This window comes from Diplotaxodon limnothrissa, linkage group LG9 (genome assembly GCF_057381915.1).
Source record: "Diplotaxodon limnothrissa isolate DT_005_m linkage group LG9, D_limnothrissa_male_GT1.1, whole genome shotgun sequence".
Taxonomy (NCBI): Eukaryota; Metazoa; Chordata; class Actinopteri; order Cichliformes; family Cichlidae; genus Diplotaxodon; species Diplotaxodon limnothrissa.
In genome coordinates, this window is record NC_140604.1 from 8,376,487 (window position 1) to 8,402,950 (window position 26,464).

At 41.3% G+C, this 26,464-nt stretch overlaps 1 protein-coding gene across 1 annotated transcript; it reads right to left on the reverse strand.

The window, feature by feature from the left end:
* On the reverse strand, positions 1 to 23,460 carry LOC146625076 (MAGUK p55 subfamily member 7-like). The gene is made up of 15 exons (XM_085361923.1): positions 23,410 to 23,460; positions 19,405 to 19,482; positions 18,188 to 18,268; positions 16,090 to 16,221; positions 15,852 to 15,933; positions 15,094 to 15,179; positions 14,523 to 14,597; positions 14,038 to 14,234; positions 13,444 to 13,508; positions 7,715 to 7,885; positions 7,184 to 7,264; positions 6,111 to 6,204; positions 5,316 to 5,424; positions 3,575 to 3,718; positions 1 to 831 (listed from the first exon to the last, which is right to left on the reverse strand). The coding sequence occupies exons 1-15, from the start codon at positions 23,443 to 23,445 to the stop codon at positions 652 to 654; spliced, it is 1,611 nt and encodes a 536-aa protein (XP_085218049.1). The 5' UTR covers positions 23,446 to 23,460; the 3' UTR covers positions 1 to 651.
* Between the last annotated feature and the right edge of the window lie 3,004 nt (positions 23,461 to 26,464).

Consider the following 26,464-nt stretch of genomic DNA (forward strand, 5'->3'; position numbering starts at 1 on the left):
TCTCAAAAGTGTACCTGACAGTGTTTTGCTTGGAATAACAGTCATGGAAGATTTTAGATGTACAAAAGTCTAGTAAGACAGAAGGCAAGTATGTTTTCCTTTCTCCTCTTTGCCCTGGTGCTGTGCTCTTTTACAGACAAACACATGTAAGTTGTCCACGAAGAAGAAATACATCAATCCCTTTGGTTTCTAATGGTCTAATGTTATAAAACCACTAAAGGAGTCCTGTTTGGCCGGTTTACTGATGTGCTGGCAGGACTGCTGGTGCTACGATGCTCCAAGCTCGCTCCACGTTCCGGTTTGGACCAAGGCGCTCCAAGTTGTGGCCATGGATGTGTGACCCAGACTGAGACCCTGATCAATGTCAAAGTCTTAGATTCTGGAAAGAAGCCTGCAGCCACAACCTGATCACATCTGGTCAGACCTGGAGCTTCCAGACCACAGCTGAGGTCTAAATCCAACCTGATCCCAGGCAGAAGCTTATTTTTAGCTCGATGCAGTTCAGGTATGGCGACATAGCAGCCAGGCACTGTTTTATTCCTGATTTACTTCCCAACACCGTCCCTGGCAAATATTTTTTTAAAAAGATAGAAAACCTGCATATTTTTGTCAAAGCGCTTCCCTTTTCTCCTTTTACAGTCAGTATGTCTCTCAGGAGTGAGTCCAGCTGACTGGAATCCAGTGTGTCTCTGTCTCCACTTTCTTTAGTGCCAACTGCAGCTCGCTGAAGGCAACATCGAGGTTGTCGTTGACTATAACCATCTCAAAGAGATGGCTGTACTGAGTCTCCATTGTCTGGCCCGTGTTCACCATCTCCTGAAAATCTTCCTCCTGGGAAAAGAGGGAAGAGACAAAATAGATGGAAGTTAAAAACACAAAACGAATAAAATCTCTTTCGTCAGTCATCCAAGTGACTGATGAAACGTTTCTCCCACTGAGAACGCTACGTCCAGATGAACAGAATCAACTTTTGGAGAACTTATTTTATCATTTATCATTCAAGTAAATACTGCCTTTCTAAATGAGCCCAGGTATCTCTTGGTAGGTTAGGGTGCTGTGTTTTTACTGGGAACACTTAACTTTAAATTGGACTTTAGCTCATTTTCGCTGCTTGTATCTGTGATCTCGTTCTTTCAATCACTACCCAAAGTTCATGACCATAGATGAGGGGAGGGACATAGATCCACGGATGAATTGACAGCTTTGCTTTTACACGTTGTCATGATGAAGCTGTCTCTTACAGGGACTTTTGCCAGCAGTTCCTTCAGAATGTTTCTGGTGGTTTCTGCTTCATAATGGATTAGCTGTGTTTTTGTCTGCCCAACAAGAACATTAATCTGAGCAGGAAGCCGTTTAAGGAACAGCAAGCTGGGTTTGGAAGATGAATAGAAAATCAGAGAACTTAAAAAGAAAAGATTGGTTTAGGATGATGCCTCTTCTGGGGGACCAAACTTGAGAAAAAGCACACCCGGGACTCGTTTATTCCCACTAGGTGGCCTAATTTCCACAAGAAGTTATGTAGCATCTTGTGCCTGTTTAAGTACTTTGTAACAGCATAGATAAATTTCATTGCACAGCAACTAAATACTGAGTCACAGTTTAGGTGAACGTTCCCTCTGTTTTTATTGTAATTCTTTTATTTGTAGCCTTTATACATTTGTTGCTTTTACCTTACAGGACTATAAATCTTTACGCATTTCAGTGGCATGAAGCAGCACGTGTCAGCCTCAGTATCCTCTTTTACAAGCAACCACGTTCTCTGCTGGACACCTGCTTTGTTGTGCCAATAAAACCCACCTGTCTTTGCGTTTTAAAAAAGTGTCAGAAACCAAAGAGATTTCCTCAAATCACTTTGAAATGCCTGTGGTTCTTTCAGATTGGGTGCCAGTTTCTATGCTAACCACATTACAGCTGGGATTTTGCATTACATCAGATTGTTTTGCTTGTATTCACATCACGCTTCCAGCCAGCTCGACTGAAACAATGAGACGACTGTTCCTCGGCCTTTATCATTAAAGCAGACCTGTCTCTTGCAAAGAAAAATACAGCTAGCGTTGGATTGAAAATGTCTGGGACGACTTGCCCAACAACAGCTTCCCTTCATTTAATAGTAAATATAAGATGGGTTTGGTTCTGTCAGTGTACATGAACATTTACACAGAGACTTTGTTTGTTAGCTGGTTGAAATACAGCCCGCTGTCACACAGCTTTATAGAAGTATATTTGTATTACATGAGAGAATAACAGAAGCTAATAAAGGGACGTTAAAACTGCAACAGACTGTTCACAACCAGATTGCTTCTGACAACTAAAGCTTATTGTTCTCAAGACCCAGCTGGGAAATAAGGAGCGGACTGAGACAGAATTATGTTTACCTGTGTGAATAATATAAGCTGATGCTGTGTCTGTATCAAGGTTTAACAAGCTGACCTTCAACCATAAATTCACTGCATGTTCTAGGTGAAAGTGTATTGTACTCTAGCATTTTCCTCAACACTTATTACCCATAAATGCACTAAATTATGCCTCAATAAGTCGGATCCTATTATATTTTGTGTGAATATGACTTGACTAACTATCAGCTCTGGGCATATGTGTTGTAACTTTTTTAAACAGAGTAATGTTTGACCTTTTGATTTGACATGTGAGTTAAAGGTAAATCAACACATGTGGAAATGAAACCACTGGCTATCGACTGATGACAAATTAGCTTTTTATTAGCTTTCAAAAGTTTTCTACATTCCTAAACAATGACCCCTTTGGCTCAGATGTCTGCTGCCTATACCAGAAGCCCTGAAATATTGCCAGTTGTTCTACAGAGGTCAACTAAAGTCCTGTGACTGTATCACTGCAGATTGCATGTGTGTGACTTGTAGTTCATCGTAATATAATTGCCAGAGACTGCTTATTTTCAGGTCATTTCAGATCGGGTCTGACTACCAGGCTTTTAATTTTTATGGGGTTGTGTTTGGGAAATTAATTTGTACCAGTTTGTAATTTCTCTATGGTCCATTCTGGTGTCAGTATAGAGTTGATAGAGCTATGACTAGAAATGTATCAGTGGAGTCATCAACTGATGTGGAATTAAGATCTGCTGGAATTGCAGCTTAATTTGACTGCATGTCCTGCCTGAAGTAATGCTATGCTTGATTTGACAACTTTAGGAAGGTTTAACTGCTATATTAGCTCAAATAGAGCTGTTGAAACTGAAGAGAAATATTTTTATTTCACAGTATCACGTGAACCGTGCTTGAATGAAATGTACAGGATTGTATTCGTTCCTTGTTGGTCTTCAGAACGGCCATTTGCCCCAAGGCTGCACTTTGAAAACATCTGTTTGAATCAACCAAGCACCACGATGTACCTCAAGCAAAAAATACATCAGAACAAATCACATAAAACAGGTCGTGTGGACAGAGAGAAAGATACATTTAAACCCGACCAAGTCACAGTTACACAGTAACAATTTCCTCTTGCTTTTCTATCTCAACTTAAGCAGGGAGGTAATATCTGATTAACATACGATATAAACTATCAGCCATGTACAACCCACACACTAGAAATAAGTTTTTACCGTGAAGGGTTTGGTGGAGTCCTTGTCGTCTTTGCCTGATATAATTTGGGTTTTCTTTCTGGTCTCTCTCAGTCTGTCGACGGTCGGGGGCTTCACGAACACAACGAAAGGTTTAAACTCTGCTGTTCGAAGATGCTTTATTAGCTGAAAAGAATAAAAGTGGATGCAGAGAAAAAGGAGTTAGGCATTTGGCAGCACATTAAGACGTAATCACAAAGTGTGTCACGTATGGTATAAACAGACTGTGAAAAAATTAATAGACAAAACGTTTAAAAATATAATCCTGAAAAAAAAAAGGTTGCCAATTCATGGTCCACTTGTAATAGTGATATGAACTGGATTATGGGGTTGTCACAAAGTCCAGTTTAACAGATTCAGTCTGCTGATTTCCAATCGAGAAGATATTAAAAATTAAAATCTTCCTTCTATTTTTAAGCAAAGACATTTTCTGCCTTAAGTTCCTCAGACATGAAAAGTTGAGGCTTTTCTTCCATTCTCTCATTGTAAACCGAATATATTTCTGTTTTGCTGAAGCATTAAATCTTAAATTACCTTTTAACTTATTGACCTCTCTAGAATGAAGAAGTCTTTGCATAAATGACTTATTAGTTGGACAGAACAATAAATAATGACCACAGAGCAGATGACTTCCCATCATTCTGAGTGAATCTAGAACTTTGAAATCATGTTTATAGTTTTTGTCATTTAAAAATGACTCACAAACACCAATCTGAGGGATAAAGACTACTCACACTAACTCATCACAGCTTTTAAATTCTTTTGGAAGATAGTGGAGGATATATATGTTTTTATTTATGCCTGATCTTTGTGTCTGTCTCTTCTTTGTGGTGACAGTTTTCTGAAATAACATGCCAATCTGGTACCTCAAGGGCCTTTCACATAGGATATGGCAAGTGCAGAGCTCTGAAACCCATTTGTTTCTATTGCTTGCGCCACTCAATAACAGTTTTAAAGAGCAAGTGCGCCGGTAAGAGTACTCTTGCATGCAAGGGTCAACGTTTAACTGGGTTAAACTTGGTTAAACTTTGACTGCTGCGACGTACCGTCGCACGACCAACAGAAACGAAGCAAACAGCCCTACTAAGTTCAACCACACAATGAATGAAAACAAGGAGGAAAAGTTGATTGTGTGTGTTTCCGAGTTCAACAAACTTCATGACACAAGTTGACATGCATACTGAGACTTTGGGAGGAAACAACACAAGTGTTCACTTGTGGGGACAGTGCCAAAGCTTTCTTTTTTATGGATGAGAAATAGCTGGTCCATCGAGTTTTCGACGTACAAGAGCGCAACAACCACTGCAAGACAAATTTTAGGCCACTCGCTCCAGCTCGTGGTAGGTGCGCCCAATGTGAAAGGCCCTTCAGAGGTATGAGAGAGATGAGATTTGATTAGAGGTGGTGTCTGGTGTCTGGTTCTGGCATGATCATCTGACCTTCTTGCTATGCTAATAGCAGTGGGTCAAGACCCACAACTCACAACAAGATGGATAAAAAACTTAATGGAGAGGCAGCAGCGGAACCACTGGGAAACAGCTTCCATCATTCACTCAGTTGGTCAATAACTGAGAAATGGCATTACTGTGGAGGTTTATGGTGACATAAGCCAAAGAGGAAATCTTCAAATAAAGTAACAGGGCGATCTGCTTCTGAGACAGGTAGTTTCCAAAACAGGCTAAGAATACAGTACAGGGATGGTGAGAAAGAAGGTGTCACTCACATGAGGCTGGACATCCAGCAGGCACACTTTCTTCTTTGAGAGGATTGAACGTATCGAGTCCAGACTTGTGCCGTAGAAATTCCCTTTGTACTCGCCATGCTCAATGAACCTGAGACATGAAAAGAAGAGTGATGAGAAAAAGCACGAACGCACATCTTTGGATGGACACATGGACAAAGTTTCAAATAATTATGTCAGTTTTTAGAAGAGTAATTACTGTAATCTGAGTTAAAGCTCAGGCCTTGTACCTGAGCTAAAAGAGGTTCTTTTAGACTGTGACGAGACAAGGATTATTTTTAACTGCATATATTGTCCAAGAAAGAAAATATAGATCTTGAAATGAGCATCAGGAGGACATTTTTAAACTAGTTTACATAAAACAAACAAACCTTTTTCCACTGTATTAGATATGTTAATTTGTGCTTTTAAGATTTTTTTATATATCCTCATAAGAGCAGGATTTTTTTTTTTTAAACAGCAACTTTCAACTTTCATTTTTATAATTAATTTTCTACAATCACTGTGATTTCTGAGATTAGAGTTTTGAGAAATGGTGATAAACCAAAACAATTCAGAATTGTTCTCTCCATTGTAGTAAACATTAAAGAAAGGCCGTTTGAAATAGAGACGTACAAACATATAATCTACACACAGCAGGATATCCAAAAAAGTTGTTCTCTTTTTTTCCCAGGGAAAAAGTACTTTTGTTTTGGCCAGAGTATGAATATCAATTGTTCATCTCTGCTGCATAAAGTCTGAATGTGTGTTGTGATTGAATTCATCAGTTTTGCTTACTTGTTGTTTTGGATGTCCGTCTCAAAGAGCTGCTTGGAGATGAAGTGGTAATCCACACCATCGGTCTCCTGGTTCTTCTTGGGTCGACTGGTGTCTGAGTGAAAGAAGATGAAGATGGAAAGAGAGGGAGTGATGCCTGTGAGTCATTGCAATGAATAGTGCAATGCTCCTTGTGTGCAACAAGCAGAGAGACAGAGAGAGAGCCGGTGGTCTCCAAAGCTCCGGTTTTCAAATTAACAAAAAGAAGCAACACTTTTGGGCTTAACCCGAAACAACAGCAAGTGTTAAACATATCCATGTGTCCACTGGCAGCGATCAAACATTCAAAAAGAGCGAGACGAGATACTTTCCGATTCTCCTTCCTCTCAATGAGAGCCAGGACCTGTGCCATACGTTTCCTATACGGGTCTGAATCAGACTGTCTGGGCTCTATTAAACAACAGCAGCACAGGTCACATTTGAGAACAATTAACAGGCTGTGTGGAGAGAAAAAGGCCACGCCAATGGGATTTTAATACCGGGGACATTTCAAGTGTCAGACTTTGGCTGGGGGAAGACAATAAAGTCATAAAACTTGGTTATAAAAGTTTTTTTTTTCAATAATTAAAAAAATCTCTCTATGTAAAGAAATATTTCAAATAGTGAGAACAGTGAGAATAATACAGCCACGTTTTTATTACATTTTATTTTATTTCATTTATGTTGCATCCTCAATTCAAGATAAAGCACAGAACGGAAGAAAGACAGAAACTTTAGTTTCGGCACACAAATGTTTAAAGGTTTCTTTGGGATGAAACAAAGAGAAAAGAGATTGTTGGGAACACCACATTTAATGGTCAGCGAATTAACTTCTATTCTATTAACTAGTATAAAGCACACATTCACATATAAGACGCAGAGATAAGAACAAAGAAATATGCAGAGCGAAAGACAAATGAACTGTACTGTTCAGCCAAAGTTTGGTGGGCTTAAATCAGAAGAGTGAAGTTATCTTTTTTCCTTTTTTTTAATTTAACCTTTATTTACACAGGTAGTCACACTGACACCCAATGTCTCTTTTACAGGACACTTACGTGGAATGGTCACACTGAAGTGCTGGGGGTCAGAGATCAACAGTTTCTTCTTCAGTTCACTCAAGCCGACACCTGTGGGTCCTACACACAAACATCTAATTATAAACTCTGCCAAACTCCTCATCACGTTATTATCACATCCATAACATGATATGAGACATTCAAACTTTCTTTCGTCTGTACTTGGTGGTTAGAGTTGCCGAGGTTAACTCAAGACCTCAAACACTAATGATGAGAATATAAATTCAAATGTCTAATAGGATCAAATGATGAACTAATGAAAATTTGTATCCAAAAGATCTAAAGTTACTTTCTGGTTATTCATATTCACTTCTTAGGAACAGATGATAGAGAAACATAATATTCAGCTTCTCTCTTGCAGAGCTGGGCCACCTTTATTGTTTCTGTCGTCTCTATGTGACAATGAGATTGAAGGTGAGGATTTTCATTAAATTCGGTATCCTAACAGCAACAGTGTGTGAGGTAAGCAGCGACATCAGAGTTTGAGAACTTAAATTTCTCTTTACTCACCTACTAGCACCATCAGCCTGTGTTTGTCTCCCCTTTGCCTGCGGTACGGGACGACTTCCTCGTATGTGGGCACGTCAGCCATGTCGTACATTTCACTCTTCTTCGCCTCGTACATGGACTTGGTGGTCTTTCTGTCTCTCCTGCTGAGGCGAAAGCTTCTCCTGAACCCAGCTGGAGGTCAGCATGAGCCAAAAGAGGAGACAGAAGAAACAGATCAATCAATACAAAAAAAGAAAATTCTTTGTCAGTAGTGTAAAATCCAGCACAACCGTATGTACACATACAAATACTGTGGACTTCAATTTATAGTTGTTTCAGGATCTTGGCAAACACCTCCACACAAACATTACTTTCCCCAGGTGACATCAAACAGGTGAAAACTCATCATAGGTCTATCATCATCCAAAATACAGTCCCTCTCTCCTCTTGCACCCGCTGACACACTCACTAAAATAACACAGGTAACTAATTACACAACAACAACAACAACAACAACAACAACCATCCTGTCTTCCATACCAGTGGAAACTGTATTACACAGAGAGGATGACAATGAATGTGCTCCAAATTTTAGAACAAGTCAGGTATGGGTAAACGAAGCTTGCTCATTTGTTCTGGAAAGCCTCATAAGATGATCCAAACACGAACAAGTTAGTAAAAAGAAAGGAACTGGCACAAAGTTCCGATCTCTACTTTGATTCAAAGCCCCTTCAGTAAAGTAGAAGTGCAAAAATGTGAAGGAAAAAGATGAGCATATTTAACACAAGCTGGGACGACGCACACTTACACACAGATACATACAGGAAGCGACTTTACTTCCACAAACAAACAGTTAAATGAAAACAGAAAGTTGGTGTAAAGATTGAAATCAGTGAATGAATCTAAGCGTCATCAGCTTAAATGTAAATTAATCTCTACACTTGATGTAACCTAACACTGACCCCCACAGCTGCTCTGTATCAGCCCAACACAGAGCTTTACTGTGATTTCACCACATTAATGCAAGCTAACCTGTTTATTCTGCAAATATGATATTATAGAAAGACAAAGTTAGTATACTCACACAATGAAAATAGACCATTTGTCAAAACACATATGTGATATGTGATTAAAAATTTTGACATGTAACCTTTAAATCTGCAAGTCATTAAATGTCCCAGAGCAGAGATCAGCTTTAAAAATAATCTCTACTCTTTCTCTCCTGACCTGACTTTCTTATCTTTCTCCGTCTCTGAGTGAAGTTAGCTCTCTTTCTTTTCTCTCCTTGTGAAATACAGCAGCTGGACCTTTAACTAGCAACACACTGAGACGAACAGCACACAAACAGCTTGAGTCTGCTGATGTTTGTTGAGCTGATAGAAATGTTGTAGAAACATTATGTTGTGAAGCAAGGTTACTCCCTTTATACTCATTCCTCTTTTGTAACACTAGCTACAAGCTGACTAAAACATACAGACAAACGCATTTTTTCCGACTCAATTTCAGCTGATACTGTTGAGTCTAGAGTAACGAGCCTGTTTTAAAAATGATATTTGTGCAAAAATGTAGAGAATAAGAGTAAATACTCAGGTAAAGTACAGATACCTGAAGGTTCTACTTAAGTACAGTAACGAAGTAGCCTCTAAACAGTGCTTACTAAGGAGATATCATTCTCAAGTTTGCAGGCTGTAAAATCAGGAATCTGTTCATCCCAAAGTTGTGCTCAAGAATGACTCTGGCAATGGAAGTTACAGACGTTGCATCATTGAGAGGCATGGAGAGAACCCCCCCCCCCAAAAATAAGGAGAAAGACTGCCGCCCCCTCCCACTCCTTTATTTCCCCATGCAACCTCAGCAGCATTGCAAAAGCATCTGTAAGTTCTAAGATTTCAAACTTTTAGGGACAGGCCAACTTTAAATCATACAACCACATCCAACAGGCTGAAAAGCCATGCAGCAAGTACTCTCATAGAGAAGATGTTATTATAACTCACTATTTTTTACTTCTTCTCCCGAGGTTCTCTCATTTCATTTAAACCTCGTTCTTGGCTGCTGGACTCAAGGTGCTGGACTTTTTTGGGCAAAAAAATGGAATAATGTTTGGCAGAGTTCGGCTTTGGGAGTGACCCTGATTGAGCTTGGCAGACATGACTCAAATGTAGTATTTATAAACTTGCGTGTGCTCTGGATATCCTGTGAAATCTGGAGTCTAAATGTGCAAATGACAGTGGTAATAAAAACACGATGGGAAACATTTTCTGTACAAGACAGGGATTTGGAAGCAGCTCTCTGGAATTAAAGTGGTTGCAGAACCAAAGTGGGCCATGGTAATTGTCATTAAGTCTGACTGGAACCACATCAGCAAGACCGGCCTTCATCCGGACCTCCACAATGCAGCGAAGCACACAAACCTTTCTTTTAAGCCAACTCCAACCAGAACCTCTCAAAGAAGTCCTCAGACCCACAGCAGAGGCAGAACAGGATAACTACATACTGCAAATCCATGACATGATCTGCCAGTGCACTCATGCTGTCAGCATGGGAGCACAAATAGCACAGCACAGTGAGAAAGTACAAAACTATTAAAGTCCAAAAAGTGAATTATGTAAGAAGGTTTAAGAAGTGAATTATTTGCCCCACAAGTGCTCTGTGAGTTAGAAGAACAGGTCAAAGGTATGAACAACTGTTCCGTCCCGTGAAACATGTATGACTTAATAGTTCTTAGAAGATGATATATGAAGGATTCATGTGGAAAAAACAAAACTTGTACTTGGCCACTGTCCTCATATTTATTGTAACAGTGAAATGACCACATCTGGCAGGAAAAGGCAAGAAGACAAAAGAAGACAATCTCTCACCTAGGTGAAATCCACCACTATAATCAGCATCCTCTGGTGATGAAAAGAAAGGAGCCAAAGAGAACCACAACATCAAGTTAAAGAGAATAGTCAGAAATGAGCTGCGGCCCTCTAAATATGATAAAGGGGAAAACACACAGGTGCTGTTAAGAAGAGAGTGATCAGAGTGGTTTGGGGTAAATTTTGCTTGAGTTACATTTTATAGTGTGTTCGTTATTTTTAAATATTGGCCTTTGCCCAGAATGACAGCCACGCATGTAGAGGTAAATTCAAGGACAGGTTACATATAACCTCCATCTAGTGAGCAGCTAAAGTTGACCAAAATAAACAAAATACTCTCTTTTTCTTTACAGAACTAACAATGTTGAAAAATGTTGATGGTCCCAGCTAACTGACTAAGCCCCATTTAGCCTTACAGGCCACTACATTCTTGGCTGTGGTGTTGGACGATTCTTGGAGACAGTGAATCAGTTTGTGCTGTGACTGAGTCCAACAAATATTACTTGTGACGGGATGATTCTCAAAAATGATGTCCACATTTGTGAAAATGAGTCGAGGAAAGATGAGGCTTTGTAAAATGTTAAAGTCAATAAAATCTATGAGGAACCATTGACTGTGACAACTAATGTTACTCTTAAATGGTGAATAGCTTTAATGGGTCAATTGGGGAGATGAGGTAAGAAGTGGACCTCATTACACACAAATAGCATGAAGGGGAACCAATCACAGATGGTTGGGTTAGTAAAGTCCTACTCGGTGGAGGATGTCAGAAAAGTAGTACCTTCAATCTCTTCAGCTTTGAGTGCAAGAGAAGCAAGGAATGGAAATTAGGTAATACTAAACAAAATATTAGATTAGGAAAGTAAACATAACTCAGGGATGAGGAAGAAATATAAGAAGAAACCTACCAAACTCTACTGTCACATCATCTTAGAAAAGCAGAGCAAAAGACAACAGAGAGAACATTATAAAACATTTTAAAGCTGAGTGCCACATCCACAAACATCCTATGCAGGTTCAATTCAGTCATTTCTCACAAAACACTGAAAAAGCAAACAATTCTCTTCAGTTTTGTAATGTTTGTGAAAAATACCGAGCTTGACCACTACACTGTAACTCCCAGTATCACTCTAATGGTATCACTAGTTTAACTATCTACGTTTCAAATAATAAAATAACTCAAGTTCCACTTGGTTCTGAAACACTCGTCAGGTCTTCCTGAGAGGAAGTTGCAGTACACTCAGCTGTCATGACATAAATTGATGGAACTCATTGAGGAAATCTTATCCTTAACTTCTTTCTTTTTTTAAGGTTGGGTTTAAAAAGAACACGTACAGAAACCCTTCATAAGCCATGCTGCTACTAAAAGGTTACAAAAACACCAGTAAGTGGAGCTTGAGTTCAGGTTTTATGAGAATATAACAAACATTTACTTTCTATTTGCTCCTATTTTGATAGAAATGTATATCCATTGTTACCTAGTGATACACAATCTGCGGTACATGTCTGTGGTGCAGTCACTATTTACAGGGGGGGAAAAAGCCATTTAGATTCATAAGCCTCCAAATGATTGATATTGTAATACTGATACAGTCCTCTGTAAGTATTTAACAGTATGAAGCTCACCTTACATCACTGCATTCATTTTCCAGAGTGTTGTTCAGCATGTCCAGAATTAATGTCTAACCAAAACAACAGTCAAGACCTATCTGTGCAAGGTTGTTTGTAGGCTAGACGCATCAGGCACGAGAGCGGCAGCTGTTCTGAAGTGTGTGTACCTTTATCTGACATCTTGTTTCAAATGTCAATGGCCAGGTCAGTTTTCCCACTGATGTTGCCCTCTTCCTGCTCTAATGTGGCATCTTAACTGTACTGTGAATAAGAGTTTAGCCAGATTTAATTATCTAATTTATTTGAAACTAAACCTTAAAGAAAGAATGTGATGAAAACTGCCATAAAGATGTATGATTAGTCCACCTTTATCAAGTCCATGGGTGAGCTGCCAGGAATGTTTACATTGGAAAAATCTGGGTAATAATGTAATAATACTGTAATACTGTTTGTCTTCATTCTCTTTTCCGGCAGTGATGATAAGGAGTTGAACTCTGCAGTTGGAGTCAATCACGGACAATTGCTGAATAACAGGCTGCCATCAAAACCATCCTTGTTATTACCCTCATCATCATCACCCCAAGAGTATAAGTGATTATCCAAATTAGAAGCCAGGCAGCCAAGTGACAATACCAGTTCACATGAACTTGTCTTTTATCTTTGCTATCTGCATTATGCACAGCTTTTAGAAAATCAATCATCTCTTTAGCTAGAGTAACAGCCAGAGGGCAAACCCTCTCCTAATTCATATTAAAGCTCCTGCGTGACTACAACAACAATCATATGACCCCCTATGAGCAAGCACTTTGGTAACATTGGGAAGGAAAAACTCCCTTTTAACAGGAAGAAACCTCTGGCAGAACCAGGTTTAGGGACGGGCGGCCATCTGCCGTGACCGGTTGGGGGGAGCAAAGGAAGGCAGGATAAAAGACATGCTGTGGACTTAGTGAACAACACACAAAGAGGCTGTAGAAGACACATGGAACAGACTCTGGATAGAAATTTAGAGGGAGAAACATTGAGCAGACAGGAAGGAAAATGAAAACAAAGATAAATCTAAATTGCTTCTCCAGACGACCAGCATGAACTACACAACTACACGAAAGACTCCAGTGGTGGAATCAGCAGAAGGATGAGTCTGTTTCAGAAATGAACTCCACAAACTGTCCTGACCAGCATTCCTCACTTTTGCCATTCTTCTCTTCCTCCCATCCACCTGTTAACGACAACTGTCTTGTTGTGGTTTATTAGTCGCTAACACAGCAAATAATATATGCTTACATGATCGTCTAGTAGACCTCCTTAGGGACGAAAGAGTCGTAACAGGTTGCTGAAATGCAAGTCTCCTGAAAGCAAAAAGATGGATAAAGAAAGAGAAGAAAAAGGAAAGAACAGAAAAAAGAAAACCATCAGTTTTCATGGTCACTCTGGGAATAATAAACACTCTGCTATGCTACAGAAACCCTGCTCTACAATATCCTTCATTTCTATTCTGTCAGCTGAGACTGGTGAAACCAAAGATTGAGGAGGTGAAGAACAGAACATCTTTCTATTGAAAAAAGTAGAATAATAAACCTGAATATAAAATGTTCTACTCGATCCCTTTACTCTTCAGCCTTCCTCTTTCTGCCCAAGCCTCCTGAGCTCTGTGTAGGTCTGGTGTGTGTTTTCCATCCACTTGCAGTTCAATGTGGATTGGTACCAGCGCTATCATTTTCTGTCATTACTCACTTTGGACCAGAAAATGTGTGGAAACCCAGACTACTTTGGCAGAGTGAAGCAAGAATACATGGATTAAAGAGGGAGAGAAAGAAGATGGAACATCTATGACAGTGACAGCACTGGAGCCAATAAGGTCAGCCTTGTGTTTCTCACCTCTCCTGGAACTGTTTGGATGGTATTAAGCCAGCACGAGGATTTGTGTCGCCCTCGTGTTTGGCCTGCCACCAGGTTGCATCATCTTGGCTCATGATCTGTAGGATGCAACCCTTCTTGAAGGCCAAACCAGCTTCCTTACATGGGATGGTGTTGTCATCTTTTGGGTCGTAGTCAAAGAGCGCCTTCACAAACATCTGTACATCATCATGAGGGAAAGGCAAGAAAACAAAGAGGAGGATTGAAGACACAACAGGAACAAGTTCACTATGTTGTATATAAAATGTTTTCTTTCTAAAACATTGTCATCATGGTTAAAGGTGATTCACCAAAGCTCAGAGTGATTATTCTCAAAAGATTACAGCAATCGATGGTAAACGCTGCAAGTGATGGCCAAGATGGTCTTTCAATGACTTTCCACTATCAAAGGGTCTAAATCACTTAACAAGTGGATAAACCAAATAACAGAGAAAGACAGGACCTACCTGTGGCTCCTTGATAGATGCCTCGTCCTTTGCACCAGGGACAACTTTAAAGGTAATGGCTCCTTGTGACTGTGCCTAAATAATGTAGGAACAGAAGTTGGAGTAATTGTAAAGGATAGTTTTCCTATCCTTTTAAGTATTTTATAAGAGACCTAATCTAGTTACAGTGACATAGCGTCAAGCATTGATTTTTCAACAAAGGAAGGTTTAGTGGGATAGTATAACCATTCTTGACAGAATTAGGGAGTACAGTGCAGGGGTGTAAAGGAGGAGTGTTGAGAGCTCAAAGACTTTTGTGTCTGAGAAGGCCTTAAGAGTTTAAGATCCCAGGCACATGACAGAGCTCATTTAGGCCTGTGACCAAAGCTGCGTGGAGGAACTACACATCATCAGCCTCATCCACAGAGACTCTGCATGTGATCTATCGGCCATCAACACGGCAATGGGAGGCCTGGGTCGTGGATGAGTTGATAAGGGGAGGTTTCTGTCATTATAAACAAAGGCTGGTACCAAGGGAGTGGAGCTGAAAAACCCTCAGTCTCACAAACGTCCATAGAAAGACAAGACTTACCAGAATACGAATGATTTCCTCTGGTTTCTTGTCGTCCACAGGGATTCCATTGACCTCCTTCAGTTCATCCCCTACATGAATTAAACCTGCCACACATAAACAGACGTTACTAATTTGCAGTCATTCTGGCATTCTATTATTTTAACGCCCTGATGTAAGCGAGGTACTAAATTCTGTGCAATCCCAATATATTCCACACTACAGACTTGTATGGCTCTTTTCCACTAGTATCTACTTTGCTCATCTTGACTTGACTCTGTTTTTTAGGGTTTTCTATTAGATGGCAGCACCTGATACCTACTAGAGCAGTCGTTTTGAGCAACCTGAGTTGATCTGAAACTGTGACGTCAACAGACTCCATGCCACCATGTGATGCCAGTCAATTATGTCACTTGATGAGTCATGAAAGTGATTCCTTCACAAACATCAAAACTGCCCTTTTTGAAACACGGCATCCAGGGAAATGGGTGCAGAAAAACCAACAGTGTGATCGGACAGGTATACCAACGCCTCCATGTCCACTGTTGTGTGCTGGGTTTGTGTTGCATACAAATGACATCATGGGACTTTTAAATGAGTTGCTATAACGACCCTATGTAAACTGAGGTGCTACACAGTGACAGAAAATGACAGAAAACTGAGTAGAATCGAGTACACACACACACACACACACACACACACACACACACACACACACACACACACACGCACACACACACAGGCAAACTTATAAAAGAGAGAAAAAGGCTGGAACCAACCACTTCTGTCAGCTGGCCCTCCCTTCATGATCCGGGCCACAATGATGGCACCTGTGCTCTCATCACGTCTTATTGTTGCTCCCTATAAAAGAAGAATAGTCATTATAACAGCATTTCTACCTTTATGACATTATGATGTGCAAGTCAAACAGCAATGACCTAAAATCACTGTAAAGATGAAAATTAAGGCGTAGAGACAGATAGATACTGCACACAGGATGATTGTTAAGTTACTTACCAGTGGCTCCTTGTTCTTGAACAATCTTATAATTTTCACAGAATCTTCATCGTCATCGATGTCTTCAGGCAGCGGAGGTAGTTCGGGGTCATACTTCTTTTGGGCAACTGCGTCGTGGACGGACAGGAGGCTCTAGAAAAAGGAGAAAATAGGATTTATGGGAGGAAACACAAAACAGGCAAGGGTTATCTGTCAAGCCACGAAGGCCTCAACTTTACCCCAGTCCACTTAGCTAAATAAAGTATGGCCATGCATGCTATTAAGAGTCCGATCTATCACTTCCTTTTTTAAGCAGGACAGAGACACTGCAGACTGCAGGGAGGATGGTTATGAATTGGGTTGTCTCCCTCATGTGCTGGGTGATGGATTTGAAAGCATTCAAGGCCAGAGCTTGTAGATGAACAAGCGTTAATTGCCATTAGGCCCGTGCTCTCCCTCCATACATCTCTCTGATTAAAGGCAACCCAGGCTCGCCCTGCACCATTGCTCAGCAAGAGCTGCAAATGTGACCACCACAAAATCCACACTTTGCAGGGTAAGGTGGTGAAGACTCAAAAGCAAAGTTCTCAGCTCAGATATTTCACACTTTCACGAGCAGGCATAAAAAGAGACGGGACGCAGACGGGAATGATGCCATTCAGGAGACATTCATTTTTCAAAGTATTTAACAACCGCGTGTCCGGACCAAGATGCAGCTAGATGCGTGCTGCTTTTTCTGTGGTTTAGAGGGGGGGAAAAAATTGAGAAAAACATCTTCCAACCAAAGTGCCAGACAAAAGTAGAGGGGTGGAGAGCAAGAGAAACAGGGAAGAAAGAGAAGGATATGGTGAGAAGAGAAGCAGTGTGTTTTATGACATGGGAGCATGCTGCAGTACAGCATTCAAGATGTTGCTAACTGGGAGCAGATGAGAGGAGGAGACACAACTGGAGCTATGTGAGTAGTCTTTGGAAGGCAAAGAGTCTGTATTACCTTATTATAACTAAAAATAATAACTTCTTTCGATCAAGAGAATCCCAAATGAATAACACATGTAAAGAAAATCTCACAGCCAGGAAATCTTTAAAAATGGTTGGTTTTGATCCTACTTCAGAGATAAAATGCCACTCCTCTCCAGCTTGTCTTCTTTGGCTTGTGCTGCTACACCGTCTGCCAAAATTCACCAGCCAGCAATGGAGGAAGCAGTAGCAGAAAGAACATTTTCCATTGTTTGGTGGGGAATTGCTTGGCTGACCCCATTCTGCACTGGAGCTGAGAGACCACTGCACAACTACAGCAGCAATTATATGTGTTAGGTGCAGGGGAAAAACATAGTAATGAGCCAAATGAGTACCAGTTTGCTGGAGGTGTGTGTGGAGTTGCTGATTCTATGTCTAAAATATGTGCTGCCTGGTGAAATATGTGTGTCTGTACCTATAGCACCTGTAAAAAACACATGCTCCACACTTGTCTTTGAACAGATTAATGTAGTTGTTCTTAATGTGTTTGGAGAATTTAGGAAATGAATCATAATTACCAGCTCAGACATTGAAAAATCCATGTTTGGGAACCACCATCTCTTGAATTCCTGCTGTTTGACACTGATAGGTATTAAATATTTGCATGTACTGTAAGTGTGTGTGTGTGTGTGCTATGTTGGGGGAGAACTAGAGAGCTGTTGTTTCTGGCAGAGCCCAAACAAGCATGACGACAGCGCATTAAAAACGGAGCCTGTCCAACTCTGCTTCTATCCTGCCGTCGTGAAGGCAGCTCTGTCTGGCTGAGACACCTGGAGGCCCTGATGGATGGCCCCAGTTATGCATTAGAAAATAAAAATGTGTAAATTTATTTTGTAGCTGTCTGCATCTGGCTAACGAGGTCAGCAACGGCAGCCAAGAAAACGAGACAAGGCCTGGATCTAACAGGCGTGTTATTTTGTGTACAGCACGATGATTGTAACGCTTTAATGTGGCTGCTGTGCAAACAGCAAAGATCCAGAGCCAGAATTGCCAAATGCTTTGCTGTTTTTTGGATGGAATAATACAATCCTCCACAAAGAGAATATGTGGTTTTAGTTTGTTAAAACCTGCTCAGTACAAAATAAGCAAATCCTTTACTCACCTTTACATGTGGGTTTGCCAGCAGTTTAAGAAGCTCTTTGACATCCTGACTGGCTGATTTGCCTTCCAGCTCATCAGACACCTGAAAATAGTCAAGGACACAATGTTCACACAACTGTGCTCAGACCATTAAGCATGCTTCTCTTTTTCAGGTGTGCATGTGAACATTCAATGCTTCGACAAGAAGACAACAGCAGTCTGTATAATGAAAAACCAATGGTAGAGGTTTGTAATTAACAGTTCAACTCTGCAAGGTGTGCTTTGTGTCAGTAATGAATAGAGGACTTGCATTTAGAGAGATAAACATACTAGTTATGCTTTATCTAAAGAAGTTATGTTGGTGTATCTTCTATTTGTATCATATTGTATTAAGACATAAAAATGCAGCTCTTTCAGTTACAGGATTTATCTGCAGCTTCATCTTGTCTTAAATAAGGTAAATCGCAGCTGGAGGCAAGGCCACACTTTGTCATGTGGCCTAGAACTCCCACCTACTGGCACCTGCCCTTTGATAAATCTTCTATTGTACCAGATCATTTTCCAATGAGAATCTCAAGAACTAAAGAAAACAGTCAGTTAAACCTGGAAACAATGGGAGCTCTGAGAGCATCACTGATTTATGGAAGATCCTCCTGGACTTGGTTGGAGTGTGGAAAGGAGCAGCAAGCCATCCCACACAGTAAAAACTGACATGAAAGCCACTTGACACTGATGAACCCTTTCTCTGTGTTTGTATTTTTCGTATCTGACCCTGCAGGAATAAAATGCAGACCAATGCTCTCTGATGGCACCAAGTGGTCTGTCCAAGTAACAGCAGAGTTTGTATTAAGATGTTTGGAAGTCAGCCAGAAGAGGAAAACGGTTTTCCAACAGGGAGAAGGATACAAGTCAACCATAACAACCATACAGTTCTAGATCAGTGGCCATCATTTGAACTATTTATTGATGATGTGGTGTGTCTCACTTGCTTACACCAACGGCACTGGCCATGCTGGTTTCACTTGAGCGGTGGCAGTCACTTGCTGGGAGTTCTAGACAGTACGGCCGGGGCCAGACGAGGGTTGAAGTGTCATTTTATGTTAGTCAATAAATTAAACCTCTATTAACCGAAACCCATCTAGACAGACACTGTTCACCAAAGGTTCCTTTAATCGATTCATTTGCCTCCCAGCCAATAAAAAGATCGATCAGTTTAAACAAGTTTTTTAAAACACTTACGTCACGTGCCAGAGGTGCAGCTCCTTCCAGGACAGGGGCGGGCTTGCTCTCTTCATAGTGCTGCAGCCGTTCGTGGATCTGAAAGGACAGATTGTATTCATTATTAAGGTAGTTATTGAGATAGTAGTGAGCACATGTGGAAGAAAAAGTGTGCACGCTGGAAGCCATGTGCACATCTCCAAACAGACATGTAAGAAAACATGTACAACCTTCATCAGCACCATCTTGTACATACACAGAGTTCATTAAATCATGTCCTTAAATACCAAAAGCACACACAAAGATCTTTCACTCCCTCGATCCACTAAGTATTTCAGTTAGCTTAGCCACTGTACAAACAATCCAGTTTTCCACCATGCATTCGATATGTCCCAGTGGCCCCGTGATGATTCCAAATCATTTCAACAGTCTGGTGAAATTGGCTAAACATTTCCTTATCAGCCTCAGCGCTGTGACTGCACAGTGTTGAGAGACAGAGCTGCGTCTCTGGAGAGTTGCTAAAATGGAAAGTAAGCCTGACTCGTGCGCTCACTTTCACTCATTTATACACGCAAAACCACTTCATCATATGTGGAGCAGAGATGGAATAATTTATATACACACAAAGCACACGTTCACACCCACGCACACAACGTCAAAGGCACAGTTGCACACTTGTGCCTACGCACACACAGACTCACAAAAAACACTACAGATATCCCATTTGTGATTTAAAAGCAGCTGCGCAGGAATGCATTGACAGCCTACAGGCTGCTGTCAGGTTCCATCAAGGAACAGACAGGGACAGCTTTCCTCCCAGCAGCCACTCCTGCGTCTCTCCTTCCTCAGGCCCAGCATGGTGAAGGGGATCTGGGCCACGGGTCTGACTGATAGCTGGGCCCCGAGCCTGGAGCTTCCAGCTGGATGTCCTAGAAAGCATTCCAGGAGGATGGTGGAACAGAGGAGCCTCTGGCTGAGGAGAGAGTGACAGAGACGCTCTGGGCCACTTCTATATCTAAAGGGCCAAATCCACACATGCGGGAGTGCACACACACACACACACACACACACACACACACACACACACACACACACACACACACACACACACACACACACACACACACACACAGATGGAGCCGTGACAGAAAAAGACAAGAAAAGCAGTTTGTTTGCTGTCACACTGAACGGCTACAGATGCTTTGTGCAATTAAAACATCTGTTTTAGGAATGTTAGACATAGTTTTTACTCCTCGCAACACAGGTGATTATGTTTTAAAGCTAGATGGTAGCAGTACTGTAAATACGGAGGAAAGCAAGTCAGAATCACTGACAGTTGAATGTTCTGACACAGTCACAGGACGGTATTTGACCTCAATGTTTTTGGCCCTGGTAGAAGTTCTGATTAGCAATAACATGAGCAGCGTGCGTAGATGAGTTGATTTGAGTCTCTTCAAGCTGTCATCTGGCTTCGATAATCACCAGGGACCAACACCAAAATCCAAAACATGATGTCATTCAAAAACATTACCCAAACACCAAATGTCACCCATCAAAATCACTTTTATAACTTTCCAGTGAAGAAAACGCGACGCAACGACGTGTGAAATGTCTTTACATCGTCTCTCCCCATCAAGATTCCAGTTTAAATCTTGGCCTTAAACAGCTACAGCCATTTCAGCTGGACTTATCCACACAGTCTGCCGAGATAAATCACAGCCTGTTAGGACTCTGTCTTGGCCAGCACAACAGTCATGTTTCAAGGTCAGCTTAGAAGTTCAAATCCTGCATAAAGCCGTTATTACTCAGCAATAAAACACGGTGCATTATGCGTGTCGTGGAGGTAAACATGTTTTTCCCCTGTGGACATGCTGATGGATGTTAGGACTGCTGTTGATGCTTCGGCAACCTGTCATGCTGTAAACTTTTTTAGACCCCCAATTATCTCAGAATTAATCCTGAGATAAATGGGGGTCAAATCACTCTATAACACTGCTAACTGCATCTTGTGAACATCATCTATAAGCCCTAACATTATGGCTAACTAGTTTTATTTTTCTTTCCACTGAGTTATTGGTTTGAAATAATCTGTCACTAGTTTGCTAACATGAACTAATGTAATGTTTAGGGTCAGGGTTGCACACTTTGGAGACTTTTCAAAATACCCGAAGACATAAAACATAGTATTTAAGCAGGCTTAAGACCTCTGCCCAGAAAACTTCACATCACATCCTTTACAAGCTGAACATCTTTTTCAAAGTGACCCGGAGCAAAACCCTGTGACAGACTGGCGACCTGTCCACGGTGTACCCTGCTTCTCGCCCTAAGACAGCTGGGATAGGCTCCACAGTCCCCCCGCAACTCTGAAAAGCAGCAGAGAATGGATGGAGGGATGGATGAAACTGGAGTAATGGCTGTGGGATTTTCCTTGATTACCAATACAGACAATACAAAATGATAGAATAGGGACTGGTTGACCTGTAGCTTTCTTCTTGTTTTAATTGTCCCTCCAGTGTGCTTGACATGGTTCAAAAAGTTTTTCAGTAGTCAACAGCATACTGTGACCTGTCTGCTGCAATATGGAGTTTCCTTCTTCCTTCCCCTGTCCCTATCATAACCTTGCATTTGGCTTCATCTATCATCATCTAGCCACTTTTGGCTCATTTCAGAGGTACTTGTTTGTGAACAACGTGCTTGATCCGGTAAATCTGGGCTGCAGTCGACCATTGAACTTTAATGAAAATATTTGGAAGGCAGCCTAAATCCAAAGTAAGACAGTGCAAGGAAGGGGATATATTTTGGATTCAAGTGAGGCTTTTAAAATATAAATAAGCACCTGGCTCGTGTCATGAGAATATTTTCTAGCAACAAACAGATGTAAATAAAAGCTGAAAGATGATATCGGACAATATTTCTTTCATCTCTGTAACATAATCGGATTAGGATGGATGTGAGACGTCCTGACCATCTGGTGAGTACAGGTGAGAGAGACAGAAAGAGCATATGTCTGGTTTAAGTCTTCATGTTACTCTGAATTCTCTACTTCTTTCTTGTTTCTCTCTCCATCTGTGACACCTCCTCCTCTGGACCGTCTCTCTCCTTCCAGACAGAGTGACCAACAACTGGTTGTAATTACCCAGGTGAGGCAATTACAACCAGTGAGCGACCTGGGTTGGGAAGCCTGTCAGATTAACTTGATGTGTGTGTTTTCTCTCTGCTGTTTAGCCATTCTTTCGTATCCCCTCTACAACCTTACACAAATCCCAAATAAAGGTGGACTGTGGAGATTTGGTGGCCGAGCTTTAGGAAGAGGATAATTAAGGTTTTATTAATGGTGTGTCCATGATGTTAGCCTGAATGCTGCATCTGGTTTCTGAGTAAGACGAGATGGTTGTTTAGTACTTGTGTGCGTTTTAAAGTCTGCCCGTCTGTCCATTTGGCTCACTAGGATGGCTCAGTTAATCAGTCAGACACAGCAGTCGAGCAGCTATTACATTTATTTACTGAATAATAAAGAATGGAAAGCCGATTTGCAGGAAACTACCCCATGTTTAGGGGGGAAAATTGTTCTCTATTTAACAACAAAAATCAGAGAAAGATTTCAGACAAACCTTCTCCCCAATCTCTGCAGCTATCTAGTTTAACAGGCAGTAACCAAACCACAGGCCCCTTCCTGCTGGTAGAGGAAGGAATTAGAAGATCTGGGCAGGTAGATGGTGCAATAGGACTGTAATTCATGAATAATAATTGCTTTGGAGGCCGGGGGCTCCTCTTTTCAAGACTTTTTATGTGACTAATTTAGTTGTCTGCCTTCTTGACAATAAACTTTGTACACAATCTACATGTGCAATTAAAGCTAGGCTTGGTTAAACTGAGGTATTCATATGTATAGCACTTAAATGAAATTACTTAAGTGTTTTAAGTGTATTTAAGAGTTATCAGTGCGTGCATATATGAGTTAAACAACACGTGATTTTCTGAAAAATATGTAGGCGAAATTCCTATAACTCTATTTGTTTGTTGTACCTTAACAAGTGAGTGAAGACTTCTCTCTCCAAACATATCCTGAAGGAAGGTGTTGTCCTCAGAGCAGTTGACATGAGGCTGCAGCTGGGATGGCAGGGCCGCCAGCAGCTCATACAGACCTGCAGAAGGAAAGAGGAAGCAGGAGGGGTCAGTGTGGTAGTGGGAGGTGTGAGTTGTTGCATGCACAGCAAAAGACACAAGTGCTGTATGTGTGCATGAATACATATACACCCAACACACCCAGAGTCAGGCAGAAAGCAGATGCACACGTAAAAACAAAACACACAAAGTCCTGTACTAGTGCCTTTAGGAAGGAGTACATACTTACACAGACTACAGCTCTAATTATAATCTGTGGATGCTCTTCCTTTTCCTTCCATGCTGATTCTATTACGCATTAAAAAAAACAGAAACAAAAATGTATGGTTCAAACTTCTACGAGCGACAAAACAGACGATGACATCCCTCCCTTTCTTGCCACTGGAAAGAAGAGGAAACGTAAAGGCAATAAACTATTTCCCTTCCCCCGCCTTTACTTCTTGCTTTTGTTCCAGCCCTTCCTGTTGTTTGAGGGACGCTTCTGTCCATGATTAGAAACAACTGAAAAAAAACAGGGAATAAATCTGAATCCTCTCAGAACAGCGGATGCTGAAATCCACAAGGCCTTTCAGGGTTTTACTCACCCAGCTTATAAAAAGAATGAAGATTTCAAATTCAATTTAAAGAGAACCAGACTGGGGAGCTGATGGTTTCAAGATTAAGCAGAGGGGAGGTGAAGCACTCAAGACGGAGAGAGCACAAAACCAGTGAGTGAGTGGGGTTACATCCAAACACAACACAGTCTTGGAGCACAGCTGATGAGACTGGTAGCAGATACTTGTTTGCTGCTCACTTCTGGTCCTCAGCCTGGCTGTGATCCACCAAACTAGGTGATGCATTAAAGGTCAGGCTCATACTGAATGCAGTCAAGCTGCATCAAAGACCCCTTCACTAATTCTCCAGAAAAGGCCCCCCAGTTTCAAACTCCACAAACACAACCACACGGTGCTTTAAAGCCTTTGAACTAACACTGATCACGTGAAGAAGTTCTAAACATATCCACAGCAGAGCCACTGAAACGTCAAAACAAAGACAAGTGGCTTGGCTACCTCTCTGAGTGTCTTTCATCAGAGCACAGGGCAACAGAGAGAAAGGAGAGAGCAAAAAATCACCACAGACAGAAGCAGAGTAAGTCAGAGCTGAAAAGGACTGATTGATGGTTGACGTTGACTGCTGGACGAGCGACTGACTGAACTGGGTTCTGACCAGGTTAGAGTCAGTGTGTGCTGGCAGCTCTGGACGTTTTGTGGGAGAGCTTATGTCATGCTCTCCATCTGCTGCTGTTGGGCACCAGGATACATCAGTATGATATCCTGTCCTTTTCTCTAAACCCTGACATGATTCCTGTGCAGTGTTAGCGCCTCATACCTCACCGTTTCTCTGGAGAAAAAAAAGGGGGGAAGAGAGACCAAGAGAACTTTTACACATAATGATGCAGGCCAGATGCAGGTTCTGGTGTCCTCATCACCAGAAAGTTTGCTTTGTAGCTAACAAAAGCCGACTGAGGGCAGCTGGCCCTCTCAATCATTTACAACTTGGAACTCTCTACAGAACATCTCACATAATATATTCAACTAAAGGATTTAAAGAGACATGGGATGAGGTGATGGGTGTAGAAAGGGCTGCTAAGGGAGCCCACTTCCCACACTATACTGATCTTCTTACAAAATACGAACTGATGAAAACAAACTCGTTTGAATAGAGGAAATGAACGCTGGGTTTTGTCTTTCTCCCAGGTGCTCGGTGAATTATGGACCCCCCTCAATATATGGGGGGATTTACGAGGTTTGCCAGACTGCTGGGGGAATAGTGTTGTGACAACATATTTCAAACACTGCCTTGTGAACATGTCTGAGAGTCATGTTCACTAATCCACTTGAGGCTTGATTTACCTTCCTGTTCTCCAGTTGAGAGAGGAGGAAAGACAGCCTCAAGCAACAGCTTTACTGACAAAGCAGTAGACTTGATAGTAAAAGATACTTATTTGAATTTTTTTTTGCCAAACTTGCTGAAAAAAACGGTTTTCAGTGAACTTTGATAAAAGAAATTACAGAAGAGGATGTACTGATGGATAACTGCAATCACACTGAGGAGCGTGAATTTTTGTCAGGCATGTGTTTGGTGTTTTGCTGACAGATTTGACATGTTTTGAGTATAAATGTGGGAACAGGGTGACAGCAGAAGTTGCAGACTGATGGATTTGGATGGAAAATCTCAAAACCCCATTATTTGTCACTATGACCTGCCAGTTTAATAAGCTAGAACTGTCAGATGACATACAAGGGCCCAAATAGCAGACAGGTCTGGCCCGGATCTGGTGTCAAGCCGGCACTGCTGGCTGACTTCCGGCATGGTAAGTGATATGTCATCCAGATATGGGCCAGGCCTGGCATAGATGGCACTGTTTATGTGATGGCATGCCACATTTGGCCCGATGTGATTTGGTGTATGTGGCCCAGGCTCATAGAAAATAGGTCTGGCCCGGATCTGGGATCAAGCTGGCACTTCTGACTGACTGGTGTCATGGCAGGGTGTATGTCAACCAGATGTGGGCCAGGTCTGGCAATGATGGCACTATTTATGTTCCTATTTTCCTATTTTAGTTAGAAGACCCAAATGCCATGTTGCAATACTATACTGCTATGGTAGCCAACGTTTCAAATGCAGGTTTGACAGGTTTATGAGTGTACACTTTATCCAAAACCTAGTGACAGTTTACTCATGTTTACCACTGGGTGGCTGTAGTTCAGGAGGTAGAGCAGGTCATCTACTGATCGGAAGCTTAGTGATTCGATCCCTGGCTCCTCCAGTCTGCATGTCAAGAGTGTGAATGTGTACGAATGTAGTTAGGAAGCACTGAGTTAAGAATCAGTCCATTCACTGTCTGAACACAGTTTCGTCATGTTACTTTTGTTCTATTATGTTCCAGCACATGTTGTTATTACATGGCTTGATT

Bases quoted from the DNA above. Each gene is read 5' to 3' on its own strand.
- LOC146625076 (XM_085361923.1), bottom strand. From the start codon at position 23,445: ATGTTTGGAGAGAGAAGTCTTCACTCACTTGTTAAG. The intron at 16,222-18,187 runs GTGAGTAAAGGA...TCCTTTTTCTAG, and splicing joins TGGCAAACCCACATGTAAAG to AGCCTCCTGTCCGTCCACGA. The intron at 15,934-16,089 runs GTAAGTAACTTA...CTTCTTTTATAG, and splicing joins TCAAGAACAAGGAGCCACTG to GGAGCAACAATAAGACGTGA.